This window comes from Camponotus vicinus, unplaced genomic scaffold, assembly GCF_025532165.1.
Source record: "Camponotus vicinus isolate PSW18456_S1 unplaced genomic scaffold, iyCamVici1.0 SCAF_4, whole genome shotgun sequence".
NCBI lineage: Eukaryota > Metazoa > Arthropoda > Insecta > Hymenoptera > Formicidae > Camponotus > Camponotus vicinus.
The window spans coordinates 12,957,290-12,982,394 of record NW_028141976.1 but is presented as its reverse complement, the minus strand read 5'-3'; the positions used below and the strand labels follow the sequence as shown (position 1 = coordinate 12,982,394).

General features: G+C 40.0%; 3 protein-coding genes across 3 annotated transcripts; all 3 read left to right on the top strand.

Moving 5' to 3' along the window:
- The first annotated feature begins 2,111 nt into the window (after window positions 1-2,111).
- On the top strand, window positions 2,112-3,732 carry LOC145969874 (uncharacterized). The gene has a single exon (XM_083096173.1). The coding sequence runs from the start codon at window positions 2,467-2,469 to the stop codon at window positions 3,598-3,600; it is 1,134 nt and encodes a 377-aa protein (XP_082952299.1). The 5' UTR covers window positions 2,112-2,466; the 3' UTR covers window positions 3,601-3,732.
- Window positions 3,733-3,742: 10 nt separating this feature from the next.
- Window positions 3,743-6,257, top strand: LOC145969873 (uncharacterized). Its single transcript, XM_083096172.1, has one exon. It carries the CDS (start codon window positions 3,866-3,868, stop codon window positions 6,239-6,241), a length of 2,376 nt encoding a protein of 791 aa, XP_082952298.1. The 5' UTR covers window positions 3,743-3,865; the 3' UTR covers window positions 6,242-6,257.
- Window positions 6,258-14,167: 7,910 nt separating this feature from the next.
- Window positions 14,168-15,823, top strand: LOC145969875 (uncharacterized). Its single transcript, XM_083096174.1, has 2 exons — window positions 14,168-15,043; window positions 15,137-15,823. The coding sequence occupies exons 1-2, from the start codon at window positions 14,940-14,942 to the stop codon at window positions 15,696-15,698; spliced, it is 666 nt and encodes a 221-aa protein (XP_082952300.1). The 5' UTR covers window positions 14,168-14,939; the 3' UTR covers window positions 15,699-15,823.
- The last annotated feature ends 9,282 nt before the right edge of the window (window positions 15,824-25,105 follow it).

Genomic DNA, 25,105 nt, shown 5'->3' with positions numbered 1-25,105 from the left:
AGATATATTAAGAAATTAGATGCTCTTATAATATATTTCCGATATGTTTTTATGGTTCTGGAATTGGTTCAGGGAATTTATTTCTCATGTCTTTTTTGATTGAATATTTCTTTTTTTCAGCTGATGTGCGAACTCAAAGTTAAATCAAAGCCTCTGCTTTCCTCCTCCCCCATATAAGTAGGTATACAAGGCGGGTTCTAACGCAGGTCCTCTCAGGGGGGGTGAGGCGCGAGGGGATCTCAGCGGCGTGGGGGAATGACGTCACGCGGGACGGAGGGGATTTCGTAGGCGCGGGGGCTGCGGGGCGGGGCGGGGGACGCTTGTGTTGGATGTTTTATGACAAGTATAAACAATCATAAACCGATTGATAAACAGCGGTATTTGAAGAGGATTGGGTCTTCGGGCCTAACCCAAAATCATTTTCCCCTTTTTTTTTATTTTATTTTATCTTATTTTATTTTATCTTATTTTTTTAATGAAGAATTGTAACGTATCAGCACTGATGTTCGGCTGCTTTGTACCCTTGCCGCGCGTGTGAGAGAGAACGATAATATCGCGTGCGAAAAGAATGCGTACGAGAGAAAACGATAGCGAGACTTATAATTAATGCGAGAGCATGCAAAGGATTGGAGCGCAAGGGAAAGGCGTGTAAATAATTGCAATTTTTTTTTTGTTACAATTAAAAATATATATAATTTATTTAAATGTGTGTATGAGTATTACAAATTGTGTGTGTGTGTGTGTGTGTGTGTGTATGTGTGTGTGTGTGTGTGTGTACTTAATATTAAAATTATATAAAATTTAAAAATTAATAAAATATAGGAGGAAAAAAAAAGATGAATATAAAATAATGCGGACGGTGCGCCGGGCTGTAAGGGAGAGGCAGCTCCTGAAACAGGAAAAACGCTAGATTAATTTTATCTTAATTAAAATAAAAAAAAAAAAAATTTATTTTAAGATACTTTTGATATATAATAAATTGTAAGTTACTTACAATGTTATCCATGATCCATTTATTTAATTTGTGCAAATAGGGCACATGTTGCAGGCCAATATTTGATTCAAACATTTTCTGCACCCTGTGCATGACATACTCGAATTTTCCAAATGAACATAAGCTATGGTTCTATGTTCTCGAACAGCACTAGTTTCTTCAAACTGATACGGTACACTTAGAAAGCATTCGATACAATATTTCGATCCATTTTCCATGTAGTAATAGGAAATGCAACATATCTTTGTTGCTTCGTTGTATGTCATTATTTCAGGTATGCTTAAATCTCGCTGTTTCTTTTGTAACCGTTCATCAAGAATATCGACACTATTGTCACTATCATAATCACTGTCCTTCGCCAAGGGTTCTATATCAGATTCATCATCTTCCATCTCTCTCCTCTCTCTCTCCTCTCTCTCTATCTCCATCCTCTCCGCCACAGCTGGATCCATCCAATCATCGTAATCATCATCCGTATCGTCGTCGATGATAATTACGTTTTCTTCAGCCATTGCACAAGACCACCGAAACACAGAAGAGCAACGAAAGAAATGACACTCTAGTGCAGCAGACTCCTCTTCATTATATATATTTTTTAACATAAACAATATAAACGCGGGGGAATGACGTCACGCGGGGCGGAGGGGATTTCGTAGGCGCGGGGGCTGCGGGGCGGGGCGGGGGACGCTTGGGGATGTGTTGGATGTTTTATGACGAGTATAAACCATCATAAACCGATGTCCAGATGGTAAACAGCGGTATTTGAAGAGGATTGAATATTAGGGCCAGAATTATTTTCCATATTTTTTCTAGGAAGAATTGCAACGTATCAGCGCCGATATTCGGCTGCTTTGTGCCCTTGTCGCGCGTGAGAGAGAACGAATTCTTTCTGAGATGTAAATAAATGATTATTATGATACACCACTTATTTATTTTACACAAAGATGAAAAGGTTTAGACGAAATACAGGGAGGATTGAAGCGCATCAAGTCACAGTACATGATTTGAACGCGCATCGACACGTCGCGTCGGTATAGTAAAAGTATAGTCAAAAAGTATAGTGTTCTGTCAGTGTTGTGTGATAATATATATATATATATATATATAAAAAAAAATGGAAGACGAAGATCACGCGTTGTCATCTGACAGTGACTGCATTAGTGACTGCAGTGAGAACTCCACGGAATTCAGAGAGAAAATAGTGTCTGTTGCGGAAATTAATGCTTTAAACGCACGTAGTACAAAATTTTGTATCATATACAGTTATTATTCCACGGGTGGTGCTCTAGCTGTATGTCCTTCGTGTATGATTGCATTGCAAGGCGTGGATAGCCAAATGATGTATGCTATTAGAAAACATAAAATTGAGACACTTAATGCGATGGATGGCCGATTTTGTTCAAGGTGTAGCGAGCCGTTGTATATAAGATTTCCATGCAATATGTGCCCAATTTGCACTTAGTGAAAAAAAAATGGAAAATATCGAACAGACTGAACGCGACCTGGTGGAGCGATCCAACCAAATTGCCACCTTGGGCGAATATTTTGCATGGCTACAACGATGCAACGAGTACATCGAGTCGCTGGAAGAGCAAAGTCGGATCAAACGACTACGATTATCGATCGGGAATCAACAATCATTGATTGCTCGGATCGCGCGACTCGAAGGTGCAAAGACTCGATTGCAGAGACAGTTTATGCCCAGTGGTGGTAATTACAGTGGCGACAATAACGCGGGTGCCGGATGTAGCGCGCATCAAAATGAACTTGTGTGGCGCGAGATTGATACCGCGTTCGATAACCGTATTCTGACCGGTGCTGTGATTAACGCAAACCATATCGAACCTCGTCAATTTCTCGATGACGCCAAAGACATTGTGATAGAACATGTGCAGGACGTTATAAGAAGACACAACAGTGTAAAAGTGAACACTATATTCAATGGTGAATTTGTGTCGGGTGATAAGCACGCAAATAAAAGTACCAATACGAGAAACTGTGAACTCTTTCACACATCCGATTTACACGAGTGGTACGAGCGTCGCGTTATCGAACCCACTCTAGCATCGCTGGAAGAATTTCAGGAACGCGATAGTGGCTGGGCATTGTCACGAATACAGAATTTAACTGTAAATATAAATAAGTATAATCCTATGCGCGCGGGATGCCATATAAAATTGTCGCGGGAGATTATGATGAAGAGAGCAGTGATTAACGTACAATCAAAAGACAATGCGTGTTTCGCGTGGGCAGTGGTCGCCGCTCTATATCCCGCTGAAAGAGACACGAATCGGGAATCTTCATATCCCCACTATACGACGGTGTTAAATGTACAAAATATTGAGTTTCCGATGACGTTGAACCAACTAAAAAAGTTTGAACTTGTCAACGATATTTCGATCAACGTCTACAGCATCGAAGAGAAGAACAGCATTGTTCCGATACGTCTTTCGCAGCAGAAGCGGGACAAGCATGTCAACTTGTTGTACGTGGAAGACGACAACAATGTCGGACATTTCGCATGGATCAAGAACTTATCCCGGCTCGTGAGCTCGCAACTGAGCAAACACAAGAATCAAAAATATATCTGCGATCGGTGTGTATAATTTGAATAATTTATGTAATTATAAAATATAATGCATTGCATAAATCTTTAATTTTTTAAAAATTTTTATTTTCTTTTATAGATGCATGCATTACTTTGGTTCGGACGACAAGTTGCAGTTACATACGGTAGACTGCGGAAAAATAAATGACTGCGCTATCCGGTTACCGAGCGATAAGGACAAGTGGTTATCGTTCAACAATTACAACAGGAAAGAGCAGCTTCCATTCATCGTGTACGCCGACTTGGAATGCGTTCTGACCAAGATGGAGGAAGAGAAGAATATGTGCCAGCACCATCAAGTATTTAGCATAGCATATTATATACATTGCTCGTACAACGACTCATTATCCGCATATCATTCGCGTCGCAGTACCGATTGTATAGCATGGTTCGTCGAGCAACTTAAAATGTTAGCATTTCGTGTAAAAAATATTTTAACTACTAATGTCCCTATGGTAGATTTAACATTTGAAGAGTGTGAAAAATTTAATAACGCTACTCAATGTCATATATGCGAAAAACCGTTCGCGCAAGACGATACACGCGTACGCGATCATTGCCATTTGACTGGACGGTACAGAGGTCCCGCGCATTCAAATTGTAATTTAAATTATAAAGAGTCTTTCTGTATTCCGATAGTGTTTCATAATTTATCCGGTTATGATTCGCATTTCATTATCGAGGAAATAGCCACAGCGTTCGAAGGGAGAGTCGAGTTACTTCCAATAACGAAAGAGAAATATATATCGTTTACCAAAAACGTCGATCTTAAGGAAGAAAAACCAAAAAATCAAGTAAAATTACGCTTCATCGATTCATTCAAATTTCTTACGGCAAGTCTCGACAAATTAGCATCTTATCTAGATAAAGATAAACTGGATATTTTAAAATCAGAATTTCAAAATTTATCGAGTGAAAATTTCAAATTATTAACACGAAAAGGTGTGTTTCCATACGAATACATCGATTCCGTTGACAAGTTGCAAGATACATGTTTACCACCGCGCGAATCATTTTACAGTTCCTTAACCGGTGAAACTATATCCGAGAGCGATTACGCGCACGCCGAGAACATCTGGACGCGATTCTCCATTCGAACGCTAGGCGAGTATAGCGATTTATATCTTAAAATCGATGTCTTGTTATTAGCCGATATTTTTGAAAACTTTCGCGAGAAATGTATCGAAAGTTACGGACTCGACCCTGCGTATTATTATACTCTTCCCGGATACACGTGGGACGCCATGTTGAAGCATACAAAGATTACGTTCGAATTGCTTACCGACATCGACATGGTCATGTTTATCGAACGCGGTATACGCGGTGGTCTGAGTCAGTGTTCCAACAGATACGCGCGCGCTAATAACAAGTACATGCAACAATCGTACGATCCATCGAAACCATCGTCGTATTTGATGTATTTCGATGTAAATAATTTATACGGATGGGCAATGTGTCAACCGTTGCCCTATGCCGATTTTCGATGGGTCGATGACGTGTCGAATTTTGACGTAGCATCGATCGCGTTAGATTCGCCTACGGGTTATATCCTCGAAGTCGATCTCGAGTACCCGCAACATCTTCACGATACGCACACTGACCTTCCGTTTTGTCCGACACGCGACAAGCCGCCCGGCAAGCGGCAAGACAAACTCCTCGCAACATTATACGATAAGAAGCGTTACGTGATACACTACCGTAATCTACAGCAATGTACGCGACACGGCCTTCGCGTTACAAAAATACATCGAATTTTACAGTTTTCACAATCTCCGTGGCTTCGCAGTTATATCGAATTAAATACACAGTTTAGAACACTCGCGAAAAATGATTTTGAAAAAAATTTATATAAACTTATGAATAACGCGGTATTTGGCAAGACGATGGAAAATGTGCGTAATCGTGTCGACGTAAAATTATTAACAAAGTGGGACGGACGATACGGCGCAGAGGCAATGATCGCTAAACCAAATTTCCACAGCAGAAGCGTCTTTTCGGAAAATTTAATAGCTGTGGAATTGCGCAAACTCGAGGTGAAATTCTACAAACCAATCTACGTGGGTATGTGTATACTCGACATATCCAAGACATGTTTGTACGAGTTTCATCATGAGTATATGTCTCCCCTGTATCGCGACAAATGTAAGGTCATGTACACCGATACCGATAGTCTCATATATCACATTGAGTGCGAAGACATGTACAAAAATATGAAGCGCGACGTCAGCAGATTCGACACTAGCGATTATGCTGCAAACAATGCGTACGGTATGCCGCTCGTAAATAAAAAGGTACCGGGTCTAATGAAGGATGAAAATAACGGTGCCATAATGACCGAATTTGCCGGGCTCAGAGCAAAAATGTACGCATTACGAGTCGATGGGAAAAAGGATACGAAGAAAGTTAAAGGCGTCAAGAGCAACGTTGTCGCGAGAACGATAACGTTTGACGATTACACACGGTGTTTGAAAGAAGAAATTGAAATGACGCGCCAGCAGTCGTGTATACGATCGAAATTGCACCAAGTATACACAATCCGCGAGACAAAAATTGCTCTGAGTCCGTACGACGACAAGCGGTATATCGTACCCGAAACCACCGATACGCTACCGTGGGGGCATTATAAGATACCATTGTAAAGTGTGTGTGTGTGTGTGTGTGAAAGAAATATTAATAAAGATTTTTGTATTTTTATATTTCATATATTTTTGTAATGCATATCTCATACATCTTATATTAAAAAATACATGTACTATCGCAAGGAATATTGATAAGGATTTTTATGTATATTTTCATTTTTCAAATATTATATATGTTATACACATATATTTTTTCCAGAAAATTAAAAATAAACACTGTATGAATTAAATCACATTGTCTTTATGTATCCAAGAATTGTGCGAATTGTCAAATCCCAACCATTTCACGTAAACCTCGTCACCCCTCCTACGCAGTACTTTCTCCACGAGATACACGTCCGGATAATTCGCGCGATGCAACTCGTGCTCGTAGAACGCTCCAGCGATAGGTTTTTTACGATAATCCTCAAGTAGATAGCTTACGGGATTAGTATGCTGCACTTTTACAATTTTAAACACTTCGGTTGTCCAATTTGGCGTGTAACCTTTCTCAAAAATTGTCTTGTACTTGCTAACGCGTACCGAGTCACCTACTTTGAATTTTGCCGGACCCGCGATATTTACACGATTATACACAGTAGCCAAGAGTCTTTCAGCGACCGCGGGGGTAACGTCGACGGGTCGCATACCGATCGTTCGATGCTTGCGCGCGTTGTAATCCGATACGAGTCGCGGCAACGCGCTGATCCACTTGTAAGATCCGTTCAGCGTAAACATCTTCCACATGTCGTTTTTCAGCGTGCGATTGAATCGCTCAACGATCGATGCCTTCAATACTGAATATGTAGAATAATGATTGATGTCATGTTTCCGCATGAGCCGTTGCACGTCAGCGTTATAAAATTCCTTCCCCATATCAGTCTGTAAGTTTTTCGGACATCTTTTGCTATTTCGAATTATCTCAGCGATAGCGTCAGCTGTCTCGCTTCCGCCTTTACTCTTGAGTGGTGCGGCCCACGCGTGCTTGCTCAACGCATCGATGACTGTGAGTATGTAGTGGTAACCTCTGTTGAAACGAGAGTACGGACGCATCTCGACAATGTCAGCTTGCCACAAGTCATCGTATCCCCGCACTATGACATGTCTTCGGGGAAAATTTTTTCTCGCCGGCGCGTGCAATTCGTTCACCAACTGCTGTTTCTCTAAACTATGTTGTTTCTTCGCTTCCTCAGTTATTCCCGATCGCCGATCCATCGTTGTTTCGATTCGTCGATCAAACGATGTGTGCCCCGAGTATCACCGTGCGTTTTATCATTCGTTACTGTTCGATAACCGTTCCTGCCCCGTTCGATAGCCGTTTCTGACCCGTTCAATAGCCGTTCGTTACCGTTCCTACCCCGTTAGTTGTCGTTCGATAGCCGTTCGATAGCCGTTTCTGACCCGTTCGATAGCCATTCGTTAGCCGTTTCTGACCCGTTCGATAGCCGTTTCTGACCCGTTCAATAGCCGTTCGTTACCGTTCCTATCCCGTTAGTTGTCGTTACTGCCCCGTTCGATAGCCGTTTCTGACCCGTTCGATAGCCGTTCGTTAGCCGTTTCTGACCCGTTCGATAGCCGTTTCTGACCCGTTCAATAGCCGTTCGTTACCGTTCCTACCCCGTTAGTTGTCGTTCCTGCCCCGTTCGATAGCCGTTTCTGATCCGTTCGATAGCCGTTCGTTAGCCGTTTCTGACCCGTTCGATAGTCGTTCCTTACACGTTTGATAGTCGTTTCTGAGCCGTTCACTGCCGTTCTTGACCCGTTTGTTGCCGTGATTGACCCTGTTGGTAGTCGCTTCTAAGTAGTCCGTAGCCTCGTTCACAGTCGTTTCTGACCCGTTCGCAGCCTCGTTGGCAATCGTTTCTGACTCGTTCGTAGCCGTTCCAGAGTTGTATGCCGCCTCGTATGTAGCCGTTCCTGACGTGTTCATAGCCTTGTTCGCAGCCGTTCCTGAGGTGTTCATAACCTCGTTCGCAACTGTTCTTGAATTGTTCGTAGCCTCGTTCACAGCCGTTTCCTCTTCGATCACTGCCACTCATTGTAGTTCGATAAGCCTTTGTAGATGTTCAATAGCCGCTGTTTAGCCGCTCGTAGCTGTTTCTGAATTAGTGTTAATCGCACGCTGAAGCTCGTTTATCGCAGTCTGCAAAGCTCGCACATCCTTCTCGAACGCAGTCAGCTTCTCGTCTGATTCTTTCTGCTGATTCTTCAACGTTTTAACGCATTGTTCCACGTACAGTTTGTTGACTGCATCGGTATCAGCCTCAGGTTGCGCTACACGGCGAATCTTGCGCGACCTCGCGTCATAGTACGTAGCGACGCGACACAGAGCGTTTTGACGCAAGTAACTTGTCACCGATTTATCCCAATGATCGCTTGTTCTAATTGCTTCATTTCTCTGTTCGAATAATCCAAATTTGTTGATGGGCATTTTTTTTTCTCGATGCGAGTGACGTCGATCGACTGATCAGTTTCGTTGAGACACCGTTTAATTTATAATAAGGCCGACTTCGCGAAGTTCCTCTATAATCGACAGGATCTCGTTGTCGTGAGCGTTGTGGCCAGCTCGGCGCGAAGCATCGAGCAATCGTAGACGATCCACTAGCTCGTTGGGATCGTCCCAGTGCACGTAATCGATCTTATTGTCGGTTAGCATCATCGCGCGAGGCATGGATACTCCCGTACCGCATTTTTTCTTTTTCGATTCGATCGACATCAACGGTGCAATTATGTGTTTATACTTGTATCCCCTGTTGCTCTTTAATTGACCTTGCGCATCATATTGGCGTTTATGCGCACTCGTCGCCATTAATATGCTCTTATATTTTTGCATATCCTCCTCAGTGTATATGTCATCATCGGGAATTCTCTTGAAGATCAACTCGTATAATCCAGGTGTACCAATGTACCTCACTTTGTCTATGATTATAGAGTCATCTGCGTCGATGTCGAATCGTTTGTTACCGAGCCACATTTCATTCTCGTTGAAATAGACACCGTACACGTGATCGATCTGATTTTTTTCGTCGCCACTAAGGAAAGCGCTCATGTACTTTTGTGGCAGTGGCCCGAAGTACTCTCGTAACATTTTTTGACCTTCCAACGTTTGTAACATGTTTCGAACAGATGGTGATTCGAGCGGGTTGCCCGTGGTTTCGAAAACATTTTCGATTGCGAGTGATTCGGGTATCGTGGGTTGTACGATTCTCGTTGTCGCGGACGGTGTGGAGGTTATCAGCGGTTCATCCGATGTCGATAAACGATTCGCCTTCAATCGTTGTCTTTTTTTCGGTGTCGTATGCTCATCCTCCTCCTCCTTCTCCTCTTCTTCCTTGTACCGCTTGATGGGTAACGTTTTAATTATAGCGTTACTCTCCGGCTCGTTTTTCACCGCGATTAAGCTAGAGTGGTCGACGATTTTTTGTAGTGGCTCGATAATAGGTCTAAAATGAGTCTTGACCGCGATATCGTCGTCGATCTTACCGGTCTTCAAAGCGCGATGTTTCTTGCGGATCGATTCGCTCGTTTTCTCAATCTCCCTCGCAATCTTTTCACGCTCGCGAATATTATCGCTTTCAGCCATGTCGACAGAGTGTCGGCAGCGACTAATCGTTTTGCGGTATCGCGAACACGTTAAATCCTTTTCTGTATCGCCCGTTCGTAAATGAGCTGTCCTTATCTATCACTAGAAATCCATACTTTTGTTGCCAACAAGTACGACATAATTCACTGAAATCCCCGTACGACATGTCGGTATTCACGTGATCGTTGTACACGTGTTTCAAGTTGGTACCGTCCTGTTTAAACAAGATCAGCAGGTTCGCGTTGTCGCGTATAAGATGTTTTGGTATTCTCGCGTACGTCTGACAAAGATAGAAGCAGTCGACGTTCGAGTGACGACCCATTGAGAAGTACTCTCTTATCGTATTTTGCTTGTCGCACGCCACGTCATCGAAGACGAAAATCGAGTTTGGACGTGCCTCGCTCGGTGGAATGACGTCACTGTTATTGGAGAACGTAAAATAGCCGATTTCGTCAATCGGCGTCAACAAATTCTCCAGATATCGATATTTCGGCTGTTGCAGCGACTTCGAGTACACGTACACGTTCTCGAAACGTACACCGTGCGGGCTTTCCAGTAGACTTATCAGAACGTTGGTTTTACCACAATTCGAGGGGCCGCAAACGATCGCGCGTATAGTAGTCGGTAGCATCGTACCGTGTCTGCGCATCTCTGCGTTGTCCTCCATTGATCGTAATCTGTCGTCGCAATTCGTCACGCGTATCGTCAAAGGTTGTCGCACGAATCTCATTTTTTCAACACTACCGATTGGATCGAACGCCTGCCTATTTATAGGTGCGCGAAATCACGAGTCGCTCAGTAGAGAAAAAATGTTCGTTCTGCTATCAAGTCCTTCCGACATTCGCGATTTGAGCGTCGAACAACTACAATTTGTGTCAAAAGCTGTTCTGTTGCGAATGTGCGGTGATCACGTCCACTACGTGTGGGACAAACTTCCGGAACACATAAAAGCGGATCCGGAGGTTCAGACGTATCGTCGCTGTTACGAACACTACAATCAGCCGTGGCAGAAAACACACATCGACGGTCCGGCACCATTGATAAAGAATTGCAGCGAATGTCAACGAAAATAGGTAGAGGCCTATTAAATCACGCGATAAACACACTTCCGATCGAATTCCATATTCCCGGCTATCAGTTTTGCGGGCCAGGCACACGGTTGGAGAAGCGATTAGTCAGAGACGATCGAGGTATAAATCCATTGGACGCGGCGTGTCGCGAACACGATATAGCATACTCTCGGAGCAACGATCTCACCGAGAGACACGCGGCGGATAAGATACTCGCTGAGAAAGCGCGGAATCGCATCGTTGCGAGAGATTCGACTCTCGGTGAGAGAGCCGCCGCCACAGCTGTCTGGACAGCGATGAAAGCCAAGACGAAGCTCGGTATGGGTCTGAAGACGAAGACGAAGAAAAAAACGGCGAAGAAACGGATACTTCCGGTAGCGAAATGCGGCGGTGTATTGCCGATTCTACCAATGTTGGGTGCGCTCGGATCCCTGATCGGTGGAGCGGCTGGTGTAGCGAAGGTGGTGAACGACGGAAAAGCCGCGCAACGTCAGTTGCAAGAGATGCTACGTCACAATCGCGCTATGGAAGGTCACGGATTATATCTCGCTCCTTACAAATACGGACGAGGAGCCTCAACGAGAAAAAAAAAAACGTCAAAGAGACGCTAAAAATGCCGCAGGGCGCAACTACCAACATACAATTGCTACAACTGGCAAAACGTATGCACATTCCATATTTTAGAGGTGTTTTCATGCGCAACTCGTTACCGATCGGTGGTATATATCAAAACGAGAGCGGCATTGTAAATTTGGATAGCGTCGAAGGACCAGGTACTCATTGGGTAGCGTATGCAAAGAGGGGGAATCGCGCTATATATTTCGACAGTTTCGGCAATCTTCGACCACCGAATGAATTGGTGCGATATCTCGGACGAAACGTAACGAAGATACAGTACAATTACACACCTGTTCAAACTTATGATCAGAGCATCTGCGGACAATTGTGCTTGCAGTTTCTTCGAACGGTCGATGCATGTGAATTTAAAGACAGATATTGCGCTATTTAACTCAGTATTCGTTAAACAGTTTCGTCGACATGTCTATGACGTTCACATTGACTGGGAAGAGTAGCGTTCTCACGGCAAACTTCTTTCCCACCATAGATTTGAGCGACGGCGAATACGAGCTCGGTCTAACGGATTTTGAGACTTATCACACGATACCGAATGTGAATTCCTCGAATAATAAATTTTACTTTGGCAAAGACGACGAGGAAATTACGATTCCCGAGGGATCGTATGAGTTGCAAAATATACATGAATTTTTGAAACAAGCAATTTCACGGAAACATCGCGATAAGAAACACATTGACTATGAAGATGATGAATATCCGATAGTGCTCCGTGCTAATTACAATACAATGAGGAGCGAGATCAAATGTGCCTACAGAATAAACTTTACCAAACCCGACAACATTGGATCGCTGCTAGGATTTTCGAATCGTATTCTCGAGCCGCGAAAATGGTACGAATCAAACATGCCGATTAACATTCTCAACGTGAATATTATCCGTATAGAGTGTAACGTGACCGCGGGTGCGTACAACAACGGCATACTCGTTCATACGATACATGAATTTTCACCGAGGGTACCACCGGGATATAAGATATCGGAAACGCCTGCACAGATCATTTACCTGCCGATCATCGCGCGGAGCATTACGGATTTAACGTTACGCGTTGTCGACCAGAACGGACGATTGCTCGATTTTCGAGGAGAAGAGATCACCGTAAGATTGCACGTACGTATGCGACGTATGAGATGCTCGTATTGAACGGATCGAAAGACGTGAGAGATAACGCAATCTTTACGAGACCAGCAACACCACCGACAACAACAACAACAACAACGTCGACGTTCGCTAATATCAAATCATCCAAGAAAAAGAAACTCAGCGCATCGAACGTTGCGTTTTTACAATCTTTGGGATTTGCGGTGCGAAACAGCTGAACGATGACCGACATTCTCAACATCGGTGATGAACCGATCTTTGACAATCGTATCATCAAGATCGAGACTCACACGTACAACCCGTTCGCCAATACAACGTTCGGACACAGTGATGAAATAAGAATACCCATACAACAACAGGATCTGTATACATTGCCGTATGAGAGTTTCCTATACATCGAGGGACAACTAACGAAAACCAAACCAGCTGAAGGAAGTGATGTGGAACTGGCAAATAATTGCGCCGCATTCATGTTCGATGAGATTCGATACGAACTCGATGGTGTTGAGATTGATCGCAATAGAAACGTAGGAATAACTACTACGCTCAAAAACTATGTAACGGTATCATCCGATAGAAACGTGATTATGAAAAACGCTGGCTGGGATCCGTGGACCTATGAGAATGGACATTTCAATTTTTGCGTACCGCTCCACATGTTATTGGGATTTTGCGAGGATTATAAACGAGTGGTGATTAACGCTCGTCACGAATTGATCTTAATACGATCGCGCAACAATAATAATTGTCTGTTTGGAGATTCGACACTGGAACCTGTGATCAACATATTCAAGATACAATGGCGAATGCCACACGTGCTGTTGAGCGAGATCGAAAAACTGTCGATGCTGCGTGCTCTGGAAAGCGGACGATATCTCAGCATGGGTTTTCGCTCGTGGGATCTATACGAGTTTCCGCTATTGCAGCTTACAACCAAGCATTCGTGGGCCATTAAGACCGCGACTCAACTGGAGAAACCACGATACGTTGTCTTCGCTCTGCAGACAAACCGGAAAAATATCATGTCTGAAGATACGAGTCGATTCGACCACTGCAAATTAATCAACGTGAAACTCTATCTGAATTCGGAATGTTATCCGTACGACGATATGAATCTGGATTTCGAAAAAGGCAGATGTGCCATTCTCTACGACACGTACGCGCGCTTCTGCAAGATCTATTACGGATACGAGTATCTCGAGCCGAGTCTCTCCATCTTACAGTTTCAACGTCATGGTCCGTTCGTGATTATCGATTGTTCTCGACAAAACGAATCGGTCAAGAGCGCAACCGTGGATGTGAGATTGGAATTCGAATGTAAGGAGAACGTGCGGGCGAATACCACTGCGTACTGTCTCATCATACACGATCGTGTGATCCAGTACAATCCGTTGACCAACGTTGTACGCAAAATCACCTAAGCGATAACATCGACACAAGAGAGAGAGGGGAGGAGAAGCAGGATATAAATCAAAGTGCTGCGAGATGATTTTAGAGTTTCCCATTCCTCTTGACTGATGCATCGGGGAGGGAGAGAGAGAGAGAGAGAGAGAGAGAGATCTCGTCATGTCCGTACCAACGTTTGTGGATTTGCAAGGATTTATTGTCGGGAGAAATTTTGTCGTGAAGGAAGCTGCGGTTCTGAGAAAGGGATATGTTCTCTCGCATTACTTTTTCGCAAGTCCCGTACCGTGGAGCGTGCTTACAAAATCTGAGCGATGTCAAGTCTCATGGGTGATTAGAAATCATCATGGATTACAATGGGAAGACGGAAACGTTCCGTATGGCTTGGCTCAGCGTGTAATTACAACAGCTGTCGATGGTACGATACACGAAGAAGAAGAAGAAGAATCGTCTGTCGTGTACGTTAAAGGACTTGAAAAGCGAAAATGGCTGACCGATATACTAGACGATGCGGGAAACGGCTATATTATTGAAACCTTGGATGCAGACTATGAAGATATTGATTCTCTAAATAAATTAGATATTACCAATAGTATGCGATGTGGAAAACATGTTAAGAATTGCGCATTACAAAATGTATTCAAAATATTTAACTGGTGGTCGCAACGCCAGAAAGAATTGCAAGAAAATAAAATATGTAAACATTAATATGTTTTATCTCTTATTTCCCCTTCCTAGACCTTTCCATGCGTTTCTAAGAATTTTTTGTCTGAGCGTTATCCCCCCTTCTCCTAAAATTCAAAGCATTGATCCCCCCACCACATTATACTTTTGGAAGATGAGCGTCATGTATACTCGGTTATTTCTTATACGATCAGTGTCGCGTTAACACCGCTCTCGTGGTTCACTTTTCATAACTCCCAGAGAAATGTATTACGTCGAAAGAAACGGAAACAGCGGCATCGGAGGACGTGTGAATAATTACGTACCGAGTCGTGATAAAACTCCATCGTTTGAGAACAAATGTGACGAGTAAGTTTCATTTAACTTCTTTCTATTTTTTATATATTTTTTTTTTTTACAAATTGTATTATTACTATTATTTTAATTTTAATTTTTCTGTAGCATTTCGTTGGAACGTCGTGCGGTTCGTATACTAGGTAGACGATACGCATTGACAGCTACGGAATTCAAATTCCTCGAAATTGGTATCAACGTGGGTCCACCGAGTTACGTGGAGATTGCCATAGGAGATCATCGAGGAAAGGAACTGATATTATCTCTCGAAACGTGGAAGGGACTCTACGAGCAACGTCGCAATATTCAAAAATTACTTTGGAACAACTCTAAAGATGACTACAATTTCATAAGCGTTGGACCGCTAACAGTGAGAGTTCGTACGATTAACGACGTCAAACTCATAAGTCTCGAATCTTCAAACGTATGCTTGATGATGGTCGAATCGACATTACATCGTATGTTCGATCTCGATCAATGCATAGATGTAACTTTTGATCGATTGGGTAAAATTATCGAAACAGTTGATGTCAAGTTTACGCAATTCTCCAATATCGCGTCTACTGTAATAAATCCAAAAGAAATATCTAATGTAATACGCGCGAGTGACGCTTTCAACAAGCATCAGCTCGTCGATTGTGAGCTGGCAGCTTTAGTTTTTAGTTCATAGTACGTAAGAAAAAAAAAAATATATATATATATATATATACATAAAACATAAATAAAGTTTTAAGTCTAAATCATGACGTAATTTCTTCGCACGCATTTCCATCCACCCAATCCTCTTCAAAGGAATACCGCTTATATTGTTTAATTCGAAAAAAATCTAGAATTACTTATATTGTGGGAGAGGGGGTGTATCACAACAGTACAAAACTATTTTGTTTGCGAAAACATGTCCCGACGCGTTAGTCAGCCTTAAGACCCAATCCTCTTCAAAGGAATACCGCTTATATTGTTTAATTCGAAAAAAATCTAGAATTACTTATATTGTGGGGAGAGGGGGAGGGTACCGCGAGAGCCATTTTGTTTGCGAAAAACATGTCCCGACACGTTAGTCTCGGCCCGAAGACCCAATCCTCTTCAAATACCGCTGTTTATCAATCGGTTTATGATTGTTTATACTTGTCATAAAACATCCAACACAAGCGTCCCCCGCCCTGCCCCGCAGCCCCCGCGCCTACGAAATCCCCTCCGTCCCGCGTGACGTCATTCCCCCGCGCCGCCGAAAACCCCCTCCATCCTGCGTGACGTCATTCCCCCGCGCCGCTGAGATCCCCTCGCGCCTCACCCCCCCTGAGAGGACCTGCGTTAGAACCCGCCTTGTATACCTACTCATATAATTTTACAATAAATTAACATTAACATTAATGGATGTGCTAATTTAACGAAAGTATGTTAAATTAATTGTGCGAACTAAGGCTATCAATATTAAACTCTGAGCAAATGCAGTACTAAAAGATAAGAATATATCGATTCGGAATACTTATATTGCTTTTATTCTCTATATAATTAATGCACGAAGAAAAATATAATAATGTTAAAAAATGTTCTGTTTAACATCTATGAGATAAAAATATTCGTAAAAGATATTTTTGTCGCCAAATGCATTTTATATAAGTGTATATACTTTATTAACAATTTTGTTGCTATCTAAATAATGTAAAACATTCGAATTTATTAGTATTTCAATTTTGTTCCGTAATTTAGAAAAATTCACTATACAAACAGATATACAATAAAAAAAGAAATCATCAAAAGAACCATCCACTTAATGATCGGAAAATCTAATTCTGTGCGCGCAATTTCGTCTGGCGACGACGATTCAATTAGCAGGATATCTCTATCTATCCTGTGACGCTTTCCGGAGAAAGTAGAACTCCCAAAGTAGAAATAAAGAAAAGACAAGCGAAAGATCTGGTACAGATGGGAGTTTGCACGGACGAACGCTCGAAGTTATCTATGGTAACGGAATCTCATAAGAGGAACAATATGCGAACGTGCTTTGGCCACAGGTTTTCAGATTTAATAAAATATCGGAAAATTTATCGGCAGGGATTTATTGGTAATTAATGCGTGAATATAATGATGAATATATGTTGGTTTTTTATGTCAGTATAAGGAAAATTGTAAAAATCAGACATTTGCAATAAATCACTCACGCGTAAATACTTACAGATTATTACATTATCATGTGTTACATGACATATGAAACTTATGTGTATAAATGATCTAATTAAATGCATTTGTATAAATACACTCTCTTGATATAATTCCTTCTCACAGTTTAATCAAGCTCTAATACAACTCCCGATTATCACATTATTACCATATATTTATGGCTACTTTTCATTAATATGAAAAAATAGAAGGCTTGTTTATAAACAAAGTTTATAAATTAAATTTTGTAATATAAATTGTAATTATAAATTATTTATAATTATTAAATATATATAACAATTATAAATAACTTATTAAATAAATTATCCATAATTATATATAATATATATAATAATTATAAATTATTTACAATTATTATACATATGTATTTATATTAATTACTTAATTCTGTTTAAATTTAATTAATTATATTAATAACTTAATTCTGTTCAAATCTCTCTACAATACATTTTAAAATAATTTTTCACTTTCTTGGAACTTTCCCAGATGCCAATATTTTTTCAAATACGTTGTATTACAGCATGTGAAATTGTATTGCACTTTACGATATTGTTTAATGTAAACAATTACTTTAAGTAACAATTTAATTTACAAAATGTATGCTCTAATGCAGATATCTTCATTTCTTATATAAATTCGATTAATAAATTCAAATATTGTGAAACAAATAATTAATTACAAACAATTAATTAAAAACATGTCTATTAATAAGATCATATACATAATTTGATCAAGTATACATATGTGTAATTTAATAACAGTGTCTCTAAGCGTTGTTTTTCCAAAGATTCGCACAGATAAAAGACAAAAAGTTCGCGATTGTTCTGTTACGTCCGGTGGACTCCACGATTCTTTTCTTTCCTCGAAACGATTTCGTGGAAGAAAGAAATCGAGGATCGACTTGCATTTGGAATGTAAATCGATTCTTCTTAGGAATAATGATAACGCGTAGAAGAACGCAACCTAATCCGCGTGTATCGCTATTAAACTTTAACAAATCTAATTCAGGGAATGGCCAGTCGAGATAGCGTTAACGAAACTCTAAATAAATTCGTGAATTATGAGATGAAAAATTGTTATGAGAAACTCTAACTGTCCCGTATCTATTGGTATGGCTTTATGTTCGAAGCCTCTCTATCTAAAGAAATTTTAAAATAAAGATCTGGTTTTCGGGAAGATTGTCCAAATCTAAACATACAGCAATATTCTTGAAATTGATAGTGCACGTGCGATCGTTCGACAGGCCACCCTCGAGCGTTCTCCGAATCGCCAAATCATCAAGCGATAAGATAATCAGCTCACTCCCACTCTCTACTGGATGGAGCTAAGTCTCGAGCCAAAGAGCTTAACCAATAAAAATCTTAAGAGACCCCTCTCCTTCTAAAAAATCAAGCTTCTTAACCTTAGGAAGAGAGTAATAGAAATTATTTAATTCGCCTAAAAAGATTCCCCACCATCCAGAAGGGAGGAGGAGTAATAACTTTAAAATGCAAGCGCAAGGCGCAACGCGCGCATTTAACACTCCAGTTGACAGTTCAGTACGCTAATTCTTCCAACGAGCAGCAGTGCAGTTGACAGTTCAGTTCACAGCGCCAGTCAAGATTCAGTCATTCAATTTTAAAATTATATAGCCTCGGGGATCCTTTTTTTTTTTTGCATTATACAATTGAGTTATTCATCTGTTTTATATCACAGTGAAAATGATTTTGTTAACATTTAATTGTGCATCGTGTGAATTTTCTGATGAACATCTCCATTACCCAGCTCTTCATGTTATAAATCTCCGACCTCAGCCATTGCAATTTTATGAACGCACTCATTTTTGTGATGCCAATGAGTTGTGAGTAAAATTAAGTAATTTTCATTTTCTCCCTTTCCCATATCTTACTATCTCATAATTTAAAATCTATGTCTGACAAATAATTTTAAACGGTTTAATAACCATTAAATTTTTACTAATTACTATCAATCAATCAATCCTTGTCTCACCTCTCCTCCAGTCTCATTCCTTGTTCTTCCTGTTCGCCGAGAATCTCCGCAAGGCGATTCGCGAACAATTCCCCGTTCGCCGGGAATCTCCGCAAGGCGATTCGCGAACAATTCCTCGTTCGCCGGGAATCTCCGTAAGGCGATTCGCGAACAATTCCCTGTTCGCCGGGAATCTCCGTAAGGCGATTCGCGAACAATTCCACGTTCGCCGGGAATCTCCGTAAGGCGATTCGCGAACAATTCCCCGTTCGCCGGAAATCTCCGCAAGGCGATTCGCGAACAATTCCCCGTTCGCCGGGAATCTCCGTAAGGCGATTTGCGAACAATTCCTTATTTCTCTTTTTTAGCTCTTTCTGATTTATTTACCGAGAATTTATATTGTTTTCTATCTTTATATCTCGTTTCAGCCCTTCTTTATATATATCTTTTCATTTCTATTTTTTCTTGACTCCCTTCCGTTTTCTTTTAATTTCCCATCCTCATATTATTATTATTATTATTATCTTTTCCTTTCTCTTCATATTATTTTCCTTTGAATTATCATTACTTTTGGGAGAAGCCGTTGAAATAGATGAATAATTTTCGAACTTAGACTTGGCGAATCTCTTATCTTAATTTTATTATTGTATTTTAATTTAGACCTGTGTTTCAGCGAATTTAGAAAATTTTAATTCTAACTATAACACATATGCGCAAGCGACGAATTCTATACTTCTTCTAATGAGTAAGCGTTATTCATATTTTTATTACACATTCACTTTTTATTTTGTTTTATTTCTTATATTATATTAATTATATGTATATTGTATTAACCAGTCAGAATTTAATTCTTAACGTAAATTCTTCCCTGTATATTCTGACTGATAACCTCCGAACGATTGTAACACCCGCGAGAATATATACATACACACACAGATACCCACTCACGCATACCTACAACTGCTAAGATGTATTTTTCTTTCATTATTTTTTTTTATAATATATGTATTTTTAATTTAATGTATAATTTAATTATTTAAACCGTTCTCTTCCCTAAATCCCGAGATCGCACTAGGTCCCATCCCGCGTAACAAGGATTAAATTCCTTTACCGAAAAGGGGCCATCGAACGAATAGGCTTAAAAACGCAGCGTTAAAGAGACCTTCGGTCGCTGACCTGTGTCAGGCCCTTCACATTCGTTCGATCCGATCCATACACACGCCCGAATAAAGTGTGTCACGGGGTAAGTAAGTTGCGTCCTTCCATACGGCCCATCCATTCCAGGGTCTGGACGTAACAGTTCCGATAATTCGTTTCGACCAGACTTTTGCGGAAGCGAGCACAATCTACCTAAAGATGCAAGACATCTCGAAAATAATCGACAGTCTTGTCTGTCATGGGAACAAGCCGTGTAAATCAGATTAGTCGCCATTTTGGGACTAATGAGCCGGGAAACGAGCCGGCTGAATCGACTCGAGAGAAAGGAACCGGGGGGAGGGAGGAAAGAAAGGAAGCAGAGCGATTCTTTCCTTTCTCCCTTTTCGATACACGAGGCGCCTCTCCACCCTCTATTCCATCCTCTTTCCTCATCTCTATTTTCCCTGAAATTTCCAAAGCGTTCCTGTTATTTCCCTTTATTCCTTTCCTTTGTTTTCTTATCCCATCCCCCCGTATCACTCTCGCCGCTCCTACCCACTCATCCACTGTATCCCGTATTGGCCCTCTGTCCCGGTTGCATCCTTTTCAGTACTTGCAAACAATAACGCATTCCTGTAGTCGCGGCGCGATAATTAACTATTCGTTAAACGCCGCGGAAACAATGGTGGAATGCATCTCTCGCCCCCGCGTTTACTCTTGAGCTACCGCTATTGTATAATAGTACGGTTTAGCATGATTAGCACATTTTAAGGTAGTGAAAACAATTGTGATGTACCGAAAAAGATATATTATCTTACAGCGTTCGTGACGATACGATAAATATTTGCAACTAATAACAAAATATATAAGTTTCTCTTTCCTCCTCATGTCTCTCTCTCTCTTTCTCTATTTTTCTCTCTCTCACAGATATATTTTTATATATTAAATTATACATATTTGGCTAAATTATATTATTTGTTGTATAACATTTTTTAAAATTAATTTACAATATTTGTATTTATTAATCAAAATAGAAAGAAAATGAAGATATTTATATATTAGCACAATTCTCGTATAAAATACATTATTATTTAAATTGATTCTTTTCGCTGCGATAAAATAGCATACTGTAATACAGTGCAATATAATTGGAAAAATATTTACTTGATGGCTTAACTCCATTAGTAAGCCATTAAACAATCCAGGGAAATTGATTAACACAATCATCATATATAATGATGTGGTTTTATGATTTAGCAGTTGATATGTTATATATTATAGATAAATATTATCTATAAAAAGACAAAAGTGATTTTATCTTTAGTTTCAAAGTACATTATTCGCACTCGCATGTTAAAATGAGTTCCTCAATCAGTTTGTATATGTAAAATTTTCGAGAGAATTTATTGAAAATTTCTAGAGGTGAGCATTAAGTATATTGTAAAATGACAAATTTATTCAGTGCTCATCTCTTAAAAATATTTAATTAAATAAATAAATAAATTTTTTTTAATCAATTTGATTCATATACTTTTACACATGTTCTATTGGATAGTAATTGTAATATGTTTTATGTAACTTGTAATTTCTCGCAAATATGATGAGACATTAAAACGAATTCCGGCACAATATTTCAAACTACGTTAAAACTTTTCAACGAATAGATTTGAAAATCTAAGGAATACGAAATGTAATACATTTCTCTAAAAAACTGCACTGATGCTCATTTTTCGCATGCGTTTCTCATTTTTTTAATAAGAAATACATCACTTTTCTTATGTGCAATTTATGCGAATTTATTCTTTCTTCATTTTCATCCATTTAGAATTTATGATAGGAAGTTTTTTACTCACTCTAGTCAGGGGATAGGATACAAACTCACGTCTTGGAGATTTTCGGTATCATTTCAAGATGCTTGAAGGATCTCTCGCACATTGCAATCTTGAAGATTTTCCCTTACATGTTTCTGCAAATAAAAAAGTGTTATAAAAATAGCAATAAAAATATGAAAGAAGAAAAAGAAAAGATATATTTGAAAAATGTCAAAAAACAGCAAAGAACTTTATAAAAATTTCAAAGAATAAAAGAAAAAAATATACCAAGTAACACTGTACTTATAATATATCTTAATAATATCCTTAATGTGTGTGCATAAAATGTATCCTTAATGTAAAAATATATCCTTATAATATATCCTAAATACGAATATAGGGAATATATAAATAGGAATATATAATTTAACAAGAAATATAACAGTGTATTCTAAATAAGAAGATACACTGCTATCGAACATATACTGTAAAATTTTTCAAATGTACTTTCATAAACGCTTGAGAAGATAATGCAGTCTCTCTAGATTGAAACTCTGCGCTGTAATCGAGAAGTTAGTATCGCGAAACATAACAGTATTATAGTGTAATCGAAACCTTCCATGATATATTCAATCGCTCGACTATCACCTGAGAAAGATATGTGTGCATAAAAAGTTATCAATTCCAAAAAATAATGACCCTTGGCAGGTGGTTTTATCCGCAGGTGGTTGCTAATCAGAATGGTGTTAAGTCGCTTAGTCAAGCACGTAAAGCTTAACGAGAACAATAAAAACAAATGTATATAAATTGCATGAACGAGAAAGTAAGAGAAAGAGAGAGAGAAAGTCTCGTGCATTTCCGAGTGTCTGTTCGAAATTTAATCCCAGTTTGCAAATAGGGATGGGCGACTTTAATTTTTCGTATCCCGTCAAGTGAAAGTCGTCTTCGACATTCGCTCGAATTCGGTTCTGGTCGAGGAAACGCACTCATTGGTTTATCGATCGAAATGTATAATAGTAACAGATAATAGAAATATTGCAAAGTATCGGTATTTTATTCTTTTTATTTAGCTTTTTCTCTAAGTAAATTTTATTTAAGTACTTATTTTCTATACACATAATATATACTCCTGGACAAAATTAACGCATAATTCTTTTTCACTTTTTCTTTTAAATTTAAATATCAGCTTTTAAAGAAAGAGTGAAAAAGAAATTATGCGTTAATTTTATCCAGAAGTATATACATATAACAATTATTACTATACGATAATGAGAGATAAACGAAAAGGACACGGAATAAGGGTACATACACTCACCCGCAAAAAAAGCGGTACACCTAAAATTTGAGAAAATTTCATCAAATTTTAAATGATCATAACTTGGTAAATAATGATGATAAAAATATGTTTAAAAAAACAAAATGAAGGCTGTAATGTCCACTTTAAGAATATTTAAGTGGCAATTATGCTCAGCCATTGTTTTCAAAATGGCGGATAAGGAAGTGAAAGGATGTAAAATTGATTATTAAAGGATCGAGTTTGGGACGGTGCACGGCGTAAATCAGGTAACGCAGCCCAATGAGACCAAATGCTCGTGAAAGTGTGGAGTGTTATCTTTAAAATGTTTTTTTACCGAGCTCGATACGATGATTTTTCGCTGAGTTATTCCGAATTTAATTAAAAACGCTCTTTTTTCTTCTTCAATTTGCAGCTCAGCGAATAATTATCGTATCGAGCTTGGTAAAAAAGCATTGTAAAGGTGATACTCCACACTTTCACATGCATTTCGTCCCATTGGGCTGCGATACCTGATTCACGCCACGCACTGGAGCAAAGCGGGAACCTTTATTTATCGGTTTTGTATGCTTTCATTTATCCGCTATTTTGAAAAAAAATGGTTGCACATAATTTCAATTTAATTTAGGTGTGTGTGTGTGTGTGTGCTCGTTTGTATACCACAAGGATAAGGACCCCGTGGTTCGTCAGCTCCACAGTATTTAAAGACTCCAAACCCTCCTTGTGGCGTGTGTGTGTGTGTGTGTGTGTGTGTGTGTGTGTGTGTGTGTGTACGGGCGCACGCATGTGTGTATTAATAGTGGGTATGACCTCCTCGTGCGCGTATTACCTCATTCATACGATCAGGCATACTCTGTATTAGTCTTTTTATTTCATCCTGCGTAATTGCATCCCATGCATTTTGAAGAACTCTTTGAAATTCTTGCAGTGACTGAGGTGCAGGTACGTGATTTCGTACTTTCTTGCCGAGATTGTCCCACAAATGCTCAATGGGATTTAAATCCGGACTACTTGCTGGCCAAACAAGTCGATTTATGCCAACTTCATCGAGGAAATCAAACACTCTTCTCGCAGTGTGTGGTCGAGCATTGTCTTGCATAAACAAGAAGTTCTCTCCGATAAAGGGTGCATACGGAACAACATACGGAAGGAGTATGTCTTCCACGTATACATCTGCGTTCATGTTCCTGTCAAAAAAGTGCAAATCTGTATGAGCGTCCGCTGAAATACCTGCCCAAACCATCACAGAGCCTCCATTGTAGCTGTACCTTTCACTTACAGTACAATCTGCAAATCGTTCTCCACGACGACGATAAACTCGTTCTCGTCCATCTGGAGAATAGAGACAAAAACGAGATTCATCGCTAAAGAGTACTTTGCCCCAGTCTGCGTAATTCCAGTCTCTATGCGCAACTGCAAAATTGAGTCGAGCTACGCGATGACGACCTGTAAGAAAAGGTACAGCCGCTGGCCTGCGCGAAAACAGATTTTGTTCCGCTAATCTTCTCCGAACGGTGTCAACGGATACATTGCAATTGTGGACATCCCTTAAATTGTTTCGAATTTGAACAGCTGTTCGATGTCTGTCTCTTAATGAATTTAAAACAATAAATCGGTCATCGTTTTCATTGGTACGTCGAGGGCGCCCAGAACCAGGCCTCCTCTTGAAAGAATTGGTGTCTAAGT